The sequence below is a fragment of the Tupaia chinensis genome, unplaced genomic scaffold, assembly GCF_000334495.1.
Source record: "Tupaia chinensis unplaced genomic scaffold, TupChi_1.0 Scaffold000192_1, whole genome shotgun sequence".
Lineage (NCBI taxonomy): Eukaryota > Metazoa > Chordata > Mammalia > Scandentia > Tupaiidae > Tupaia > Tupaia belangeri.
The window spans coordinates 1,495,294-1,505,454 of NW_006159667.1; the positions used below are offsets into that span (position 1 = coordinate 1,495,294).

The window sequence follows — 10,161 nt, forward strand, 5'->3', positions numbered from 1 at the left end:
TCCCTAGGCCGCACTCCTCCACACACTCCACATCTGGCATTCACACCCATCTCTTGTGTTTGTATATCTTTTAGTCAGTCAGTTTCGGTCATAGAGTGCAGACACTCAGTATATATTAAGTGGGGACATACAATGTCTCCCTTCATAGCCTGGCTTGCTTCACTTTTTTTGTCATTCTTATATGATCTACAATGAAATGAAAAAACACTTTTAAAGTATTCTGTTTTAATGACTTGAAAATTTTTTTCCTGTTATTTGAAGTTAAAATTAATATACATATTAACATAAAAGCCTAATATCCATATCAAATAACACTGGGCACATTGCTATAGCATAGAATTATATTAACTATAAACTTTACCCTATACCCATCTCAAATATTGCTTTTTAAGTGAATTTGTCTAATTATTAATTTTTTTTTTTTTCTGGCAAGCCTCTACATACCCATTCACACTTCAGTAAATTGCTAGAAGACTTTTGATAAAGGTAATATATGTATTTAGGTGTTTGAAGAATTATAACAAAATGAACATAGATATTTTAAATACTTTCCACATTGAAGACTTCCATTTGTTTAATAGTCCTTTTCATATTGGCTGATATTCTTTTAAAAAGAATTATTCTATTTAACTTTATTTATCATTATTTTTTAAAAAATATTTTAACTTTATTTATTTACTTATTTTAATTTCACCAGAAAGGGATAGAGTGAGAGTGAGGGGGGAGAGAAAGAAAGCAAGCTGCCAGGTCTGGGACTTGAACCGTGGTCAGCCATGTAGGAGTCCAACACCCTGCCAGTCCCTATCATTACTTCTTAATTTGACCAGAGAGTGACAGAGAGAGGGAAAGCGAGAAAGGAAGCCACAAGATCTGGGACTCAAACCATTTGTCATTTATGTGGGAGTCCAGCACCTCCAACTACTTTGCCATCTGCCGGCCCCCAGTGATATTCTTCCTTATCCTATGTCAACATTTCAGAGATAAATTTTGTTTAGAAGTTCTTACAGGGTTTATCCGTATGTTTTACTAATAACAGCACATGCATGTGCACCCACACATTCTTTATCCATTCAATAATGAACACCTTAAATTATACTGTGTATTTTGCTTAAAGTTACTAAGTGGTTGTGCATTCTTCCTTAACTTTACAAGCTCACTAGATGACTGAGAGGTAGGAGATAGTTTTCTGTTTTATTTTAATTGACATATTTTCATGTAGTAAGATTTGCAGCCCTCTATTTCATCAGTCAAGCCCAAGTCACAAACTTAATCAATAGAAAAGTAAAACTGGCACTTCTGGATTTCCTGGTTTGTGTTTTGGGGTGAAGCAGACTCCCAAGTATGAAGATTGTGAAAGGAAATATTAGGGACCTGCAAGAAAATACTGGAAGAGAGTTGGCAAACATCCTATGGTTTTCTCATACCTCAGGGCCCTGCCCTATTACAAAGATTGATCTGGCTGCATGTTGATCATGTTATTTGAGCCCAGCCAGTCAGCTTTGATATAGTATTTTGATATAGCACATCACTCTTGTGTAGTATTCTATAAAGAAAAACTGGGAACCTAATATTTGAAATATAATACCTAACATTTTTGCCAAGTTACTATTTAGAATCAAACTATGATTAAAACTAAATTTATCATACCAATATCTGTTACTGTCCCTACCATCATCCTACTAGAGAAGCTACTTCCTTTGCTGTCTTCATTTTCTCCATGCTGCTGACAACACTTTGCTTATTATACACAGACTCTAAAGTCCTCTTTCTTTTATGAACCTGCTCTTGATAGTTCTAACCCATAGAGACTTCTTCCTCTGATGAACTCATAACATTTGGTTACCATTTATTTTTCATTTTCTTCCTTTGCATTATTACTGCATTATTATTATTAATTACATTGTCCCCACGATTAGACTCTAGACTAGTAGTTTTGACTATAGCACGCAGGGTTACGAATGAATGGATCACTGGACATGTCTCATTCTCCATATCCTATATGGTGTCAACTTTTGGTTTCTTTATTTTCAGTGTCTAATTCATGTCCTGGTTTTCCTTTTCTAAGCCTTCTATTGTTCTACTCTTGGCTACATCTAGTTTTGTTAGTATCTCCTACTTATGAAGATGATGGATGAATTTAGGAGATTCTTGGGTTAATTTTATGAAAATGGGTTGAGTTTCAGCTTTTTCCCATTTCAGGATCTATTTTGAAACTCTGCTACAAAAATTCTACCTTTTTATATTTACTTTCAATATTCATTTATCAGAATATTTTGAGAGTATAAATCTTATGGGCAATACTTTGGATATGTAAAAAAGTAGGAATCATTTAGATTTTTACTTTTGACACAGGATAAAAATAAAAACAAAAACGAGAAACATTGTCAAATTCACAAACCTGAATTTTCTTCTGAGAATCTTTTACTTACATGCTGTTTTTACATGTCGATGGGAATGGAATAGGCAGAAGTGTAAATAATTATGTAAGTCACTGCAAAGTAAGCCTTAAAATTATTTTGCCACCTGACATTTTGTATATTCCTTCTTTTGAATCATAATTCTGTTGAATTGTAGATGAGGAATCTAGAGGTTTAGTATAACTTAATTTTAGAATGGAGAAAATTGAGGTAAGTGTTTGCATAAGGTCACATGTGTAGTTAATTCAGAAGTCAGGAATAGAAGCTAGCTATCTCTTAAAGATTTTAATAGGTAATAGCAAGTACACATTAGAAAAGGTATACAGTACAAAGAAGCATACTGTGAAAGGTAAGTTTTCTCCCTATCTTCTTTCAGTTCTTTCACGTCCTAATGCAGAGTCAAAGAGTTACCCCTTTCTTAGGCTTTCAAGATCTGTTTTATGTATATAATATATAAATATGTACATTCCCCTTCATGCAAATGGTAGTATATTTTTATACCCTTTTCTATACCTCAGTTTTTTTAACAATATGAAAATGATAGGATCCAGATATTTTTATTCCTCTGTCCATGAACTTTCCATTTTACTATATTGCCTATCATTAAGATAATTGGCTTTTGTTAATATTGAATGGACAGAATTAAATTATTCTTTATTTCTATCATATCATATTGAGTATCTAATGCTACATAATATAGTATTTTCCATTTCTTTCAGGAAAAAAGGGAAGGGGGCCATTGATTTATTTTTTGATAATATTGAAGTTGAAAAATAATGAGAGGGATGGTCCCATAACCTAGTGGTTCTAGGAACCAGATTCCACATGGCTAACCATGGTTCAAATCCCAGCCACAGTAGCTTGAAAAAGATGCCAGATGTGAATACATGCATGTCCCAAATCTGAACAGGACTGAGAAATGAAAGAGAAGGGAGCATGTCATGATCATGCCTTATTTGGGGGTGCTTTCTTCCCCTCTGTCTCTGTGGTCAGTGCACATGCCGTCTGGCAATTAGAAAAATAATAAGGGAAATGTATATACTAGCTATTACTCTTGGTTATCAGAAATATCTAATTAGGATATTGACTTTTTCATTTGAGAAAGAAATGACAGATGTTTTCAGGATATCATTTACCTTTAGACTTGTGTAAATATCTGTGTGGTATGTACAGATCAGTCAGTTTATTTAAGGGGCAGTGAGAAGCAATGGTGTTATAAATATCATACCGCAGATGTTTGTTTTATTTTCTATTGATAAATCTTTAAATCTCCAGCCTCATGCGACATTACAGAAATAGCTTTTCATTTGTTTCTCCAGTTTTTAACTATATGTCTTAATCTTGATATGACTCATGTTTATCCATATAAAAATACATCCTCAATTTGGATTATTCTTGGTTTACTTTGGCCAATTTACCTATCCATGCAATTATTGTTTTATTTTTCTGAGATTAATAGGGCCTGTTAGAACTGATTGCATTTAGATCTTATGGACCAAATATGGACAAAGGATTAATGTCTTTTAAAACAATATGTCCCCTGATAATGTCCATGATGGGATTCATAGAGGTTAAGTACTTGTATTTGAATTTTACTTTAGATAATTATTCAGTAATCCAATATTCTTCCTAAAGATAGCAGTACTTCTCAGTGTAATTACTGGTTAATTCTGTTTGAAAATAGTATTAATTCTAACTCCAACCATTATCAATTAGAGTGAATCAGATTAAAAGTGTATTTTTATAACACCATCACATTAGTTAAAATTCAGTGGCAAAACAATATTGTTTCCTTGAAGTTCACAGCATGAATGCATCTTTTATGTGTGTTGTCCTCAATCCTAGACATGGGGTCCTAATGGTTCTTATTTGCATTGTGACTTTGGGATTCTTGGTGTGCAATAATGAAGTAAAGTCTTATCAAGAATTGTGATAAGTCACGTTAGGACCCTACTGGATGTCTAGGACTCCCTCCTGTGGAGATGCCAGAAAACAAAAACACTTCAAACAGAAATATAACTCCTTTGGCAGCCATGCATTCTATGTATTTGAGGACATCTGAAATGTTTTGATATTTATTCTTTGGAAAAAGTTTATATGCCCAAGTTCCACTTGAACTTTTTCTTTTTGCTTAGGTGACTAATTCTTTTAATAAGCAAAATAAATATTGATTGGTGCCATTAAAAAACAAACAAACAAACAAACACCTTCAGCCTTCTCTTATATAAAAACTGCTAAATTCACAAGGTGGTGCTGTGGAGTATGAAGAAACAACATTATCTTTTGTTTCCTCTTTTATTCTATGATTTCTATTTCTAATTAAGTGTTTTTTTTAATTTTATTTGTTTTTATTTATGTGTATGTGTATGGGAGAGGGAGGGAGAGAGAAAAAAAATCACATGGGAGTGTAGTGCAAAGACAAGGCAGGCTAACCTCCCTGCCAGGCCTCACAGGTAACTTGGATGTGGTCACTACTTTCTAAGGCTGACCCTGATTATTGGTTTATCTAGAGAGGTAACTGGGGCTGGAAGAGTGCATTGCTCTGAGCAGCCTCATAGATAGTGGTGTATAACTATCAGAATTCCAGTCCTTTAATTTGCAGTGAGAAGTATCAGACTTCTTATGTTTATGGTACAGTGCATTTTCTCCCAGTAGGCAAATCTATTGGGTTGTGAGGAAAGTTATGACACATTTTTATATAGAAAAGTATGTCATGACTTTCCCAACCTAATTGATAGAAAACTATAATCAGAAGATTGCTTGATGAGCATTGAATTGGCTCTCACTGACCAATGTCAGCACGTTCTGGTAGTATGATACCTTTATCTTTTTCAAAGGACTATAATCACCATTCAAACCAATACTATTCAATTTTCAGAGTACCCTAGACCAGGCTGCAGACACATGGCCAGGTTTTGCTTTTTAAATATTTTTATAGAGGTATTATAATATACCTTAACATACTTTGTTTCAATTATTTTAAAATAATTATTTAATTTTATTAATTTTTTAAAACTTGCCATAGGGCACATGAGTTCACCAAAGAAAGAGAAAGGGAGAGAAAGAGAAAGTAAGAAAGCAAGCTGCCAGGTCTGGGTCTTGAACTGTAGTCAGCCATGTGGGAGTCCAGCACTTTAAACATCATGCTACCTACTGAACCTATCAATTAGAATTTAATAAAATTTAGCTAATATACATGAAGGACTTAGTACAATGCTTGGAATACAGTAAGCAAATGATAGCTATTATTGAGTATAACTGGTATATCAAAGACAGTCTTTGGGGCCATTTTTATAGATGGCTGATCTATCTTTAACATTTTGAGTTATTTTCATTCTTTTATTTTTTTTAATTCTTCTAATTCTTTATCTTTAATGTTTAATCCATGAGTAATTAAAGCAGTTCCTTTTGACTCTCCATGATTCTGTTACTATTTTGTCTTTGCAAATCTTTTTCTTTTTCAATTTCAGTTTCTTGCTTTGAAATACATAATTTCTCCACGGTTTCCCCATCTGAAATGTGAATCTGTTGGAAGAGATGATTTTGAAGTTACTGCTCAGCTCCATAATACAATAGATTTTATATCTTTTTAAAAGTAGATGTGGGAACCAGCAGTTAGCGTAATGGCTATGTCGCTGGACTCCCACATAGTCAACCGCGGTTCGCATTCTGGACCCGGTGGCTTAGAACTCACGCCAGGCGTGTGTGCGTGCGTGCCCAAGATCCCGAGAGGAAAATGGAGAAGGGGTTGCTGCGTGACCATCCCCTCTGGGGGGGTGATTTCTCGCTTTCTGTCTCGATGTCTCTCTCTGGTGAGCGCACGTGCCCTATAGCGAAAACCTCTCCAAAAAAAAAAAAAAGTAGATGATGTCAATTGTAGCCCTTTCTATCTACCATGCTTACCTTCCTTCATTTGAGCTCTACTTAAACTCTTTCTCATAGAGTGTAATGCTATTTTGAAAATAGTAACAGCATCTGAATCTTTAGGATAGAAAGATGGTTATGGGATTGGGAGATAATGAGTGAAAATTAAGGATGATGGTGAATTTGACAGTCAACAATGACACTACACATCTGACAAATATATAGTTCACAAATCAAAACTTGTAGTGTGAAAATGAGTACAGAACAGAATGATTCAGATGAGTCTATCATTCACCTTGGCAGCAATAAGCATTGTCAGCCTTTCCCTCTCCATTCTTCCGGAGGTTAAGTCATTCTTTTAAGAGTGGCAAGATAGTTTTGGGAAAACTGGAGAAATTTCCACAGGTTTTTCTGGTTTTAGTAAAGATACAGATTATAGTGTATTTTTGAAGTTAGTAGTCTCAGAGCCACACTTTGAGAAAAGTCAGAGGAAATATTGTAGGAGTTCAGAAGAGGGGTAGATTATTTCAGGTTATAGTAATCAACGACAGCTTAGTGAGACTGGCTTTGGTCTGGTTCTTGAGAGATGGGCAGTACTTGAATAGATGAGGGGAGGGAGAAAAGTTTTGATGGATGAAATGCCAAGGACAAAAGCAAAGAGGTGGGAAATAATAGTGTGTTAGGGGAATGGAGAATAAGCTCAAAGGTTCTTAAATGCAGTTCATGAAAGAAAATTGAGGCAGTACTCCTGTCAAATGGCATTACTTATTCCAGACTTGTAAAAAAAAAAATGGACATAGCTATGCTGTTTTCTTCGGCATGCAACTGGATGAAACGTGATGCTTCTCAGGGTATCTAGCTTCATGTTTTCATAACTTTCTGATGTTATCAAAGAATAATTTTATTTTAGAATACTTTTGGAGATGGGAGAGTCTAACATCTTCTAAATAATCTCTCCTTTATTCTTGCTTTCACTCTTAGCCACTCTTAAAGTAAATATCCAAACAGAAGAAGAAAACCCATAGTACTCTGAAGGCAGATGGTGTACCTGTCATGTAAGGCACACAGCATGGTTTTTCTGCTTGAGGAGAGGACTGCTGCATGTACTTGTGCCTCATTACTTTCCATATCAGCAGTTGTCACCACCTCTCCAAGAGGTATTGCCAAGAAATAGGAACACAATACAGTGTTTTTCTTTACCAGACAGAAATTTACTGACTTTCCATATATCTGAGTTGAACTTGAAAACAGAGGAAATAATGTGACTTGGCTAGCTTGAAAGTCTTAGAGGGATTTGGTGTTCCAGTATGTAGGCTACCTCAACCTGGTAAAGCATTTAATAGAATTTTGCTTTGGTTCTGTATAACTTTGTGAGTCCAAAGACCAGCACTTGTTGCCACAGGGAAAAGTTGTAGTTGTCAAAGAGGAAGTATGTTCAGGGATGTACCACAGTTTCAACTCATTTAAGACAAATGTCATTGAGGTTGACTTCTGAGCAGTTAGAATTTCTTGAATTTTTTTTAAGGAAGTGGCCATTTTCATTTATGAAAAATAGCAATGTAAAGGAGGTGTAATTCTTCATAAATATTGTTTTTCCTATGTTGCTTATGTTCAGGAAATCAGTTTACACTGCAGTGAAATAAAGTATATGTTGTATTCATTTCTGTGCATGTTTTAGAGAGGAAAGTCCATATTTCTGGTCAGAATTTCAGACTGATACTAGCTTCCCTGAAAGGTTAATAAGAACTATTGATTTAGCTTCTGTGAAGACAGTGGGATGCTCTGGATGATTCTGAGCAAAGGAATGACAGGAAATTAGAAAGCTCTTATGAAGAATATGGGAAAGAAGGGTTTGGCAGGACTGCAGGGTGACTCAGAGATTCAGGTTAGCCCCAGGGTTCGAATCATCCTAAAAATCTGAAAGTAATTTTCTAGATAGAGGTTCTTAAAGGTATGAAGCTTGTGTTAGCTTTTTGTGCTTGGTGTCTGAACACAGTGCCTGAGACAGAACAGGCACTCCAAAAATGTCAAATTTATTGAAATAACTATAGATAATGAAAGCTAGTCTGTAACATCAATAATAAGTGCCCTTCTGTCTTATCTATATTTAACCCTGTTTTGACAAATCATGTGGTGCATAATGAGGTTTTGAAGGATAATGCTTTATAGAAAGTTCCTATGACCTTCATTTACTCAGGAACAGTTGGTTAACACAAACTTGGCCTTCTGGGATTTATTCTCTTTCTACATTTTTATTTATTATCATTTTTACTAAAGGTATGCCTCTAGACATGATCATTCTATCCAGCACCTTCAGAGAGAAGGACACTTGCAGGATAGCATGATTTAAGTCGTTATCTATTTACGTGACAAAGCAACATTCCACTAAATCTATAATATTGGATTTGCTCATCATTAAATAAAATCAGCCTGACAACTCTGAGGACACCTGGGCTTAAAATACATTTGGAATTTATAATGCATCTTCTATCAATTAAATAAAACTCTGAGATCCCTCCCCTATGTTACATTGTTGTAATTTCAGCATCACTTTTATGCATTTTTCTGGAACATGGTGTAACAGAACAGACTCTCTTAAGTATTAATAACTTAATATTTTTAATTTGTTAATGATTTGGAAGATCAGGATATTAACTTTAGACAATAATTCATTGTTAATATTTTAGTTTTGCTCTCATTGAATTCTTTCAAACTGAGGTAAAGAGAAAAGTAATGAATCAGTGTAAAACACTGGTGTTAACTAAAACATTTGTTCCAAAGGCATGGCAAATTTTTGTTCATACAAACTTTTTCCCCAAGTCTGTGGAAATCACAAATCAGATCACATATGTCAGAGGCCAAGAAAATGCTTTTTCTGAAGTAGAAGTGCTTATTATAGTAAAATAGGTATAATTTCACAAAAGACAGTTTTGATTAACAGCATAATGTTTATGGGGTCAACTGCTTTATAATACTGTGATTTACTCAGAAAATTTGAGGAAGAAAAACTGAAAGCCATCTTTTCATTTTTTAAAAATCTTTTTATGTCCATCACTTTGTCACACAATATAAAATAATTATTTCATAAGTTTTGGGGATTTAGGGTAAAAATGTGATAAAGGTAGAATGGGTACATAAGAATGGAGTAAATTAATGTAGTTTTTTACTATAAATATTTTAAAAATATTAAAATATTCTTCTTGTATAAAATTTAGGAGACATAAATAAAAAGAAAGTAAAGATTACCTACAGCCTCATCACCTGAAGGTAACTACTTAACATTTTGATGTTTCCATTATTTTATACATGTGTTGTGTGTGCATACACATGTACACAGGTACTAAGCACACACACAAACTATGAAGGGATGAAACTCGTTTTCGTCGCATATATTTTCGATAACACTAGATGTTATTTCACAGCATTATTTTAATAGGTTAGTATTTATTATGAGAAAAACACTAGTCCCTTATTAATGGTTACAGAATATTTCCTTTTTTTTTTTTTGCCATTTTCCTCTTTTTTGCTAGTTACATACTGCACCGAACACCCTGTATGAAAGTATGTCTTTATAATTAGTTATTCCTTAAGGGAAAATACTCCAACTAGACTTTGTGTTGAAGAGTATCCCCAGATTTCTAAAAAATATTGTTGTACGAGCCTCCGGCTGGATGCTGGTTTCCTCAGACCACTTTTTATCCCGTGTGTATCTGTGACACACCTGTTGGGCGAAACAGGCCTCTCGCTGCCTTCGGGTTTGCGGCTCCGCGCGGGGCCGGGGGCGCCGGCGCCTTTCCTCCCGGTTTCTAACGCGCGTGTCTTTGTCTTTCCTCCCTGGGACCGCTGCCGGCCGTGCGGGCCGAAGCCTGGCGAAGCCGTC

General features: G+C 34.9%; 1 protein-coding gene across 1 annotated transcript in view; it reads left to right on the forward strand.

The window, feature by feature from the left end:
- Positions 1-10,154, forward strand: part of ZNF800 (zinc finger protein 800) — a 52,289-nt gene extending 42,135 nt beyond the window's left edge. Inside the window, exon 6 of the mRNA XM_027771191.1 lies at positions 9,497-10,154. Within this exon, the coding sequence (XP_027626992.1) occupies positions 9,497-9,509 (13 nt within the window). The 3' untranslated portion in view covers positions 9,510-10,154. The remainder of the gene's footprint in view (positions 1-9,496) is intronic.
- Positions 10,155-10,161: the final 7 nt, after the last annotated feature.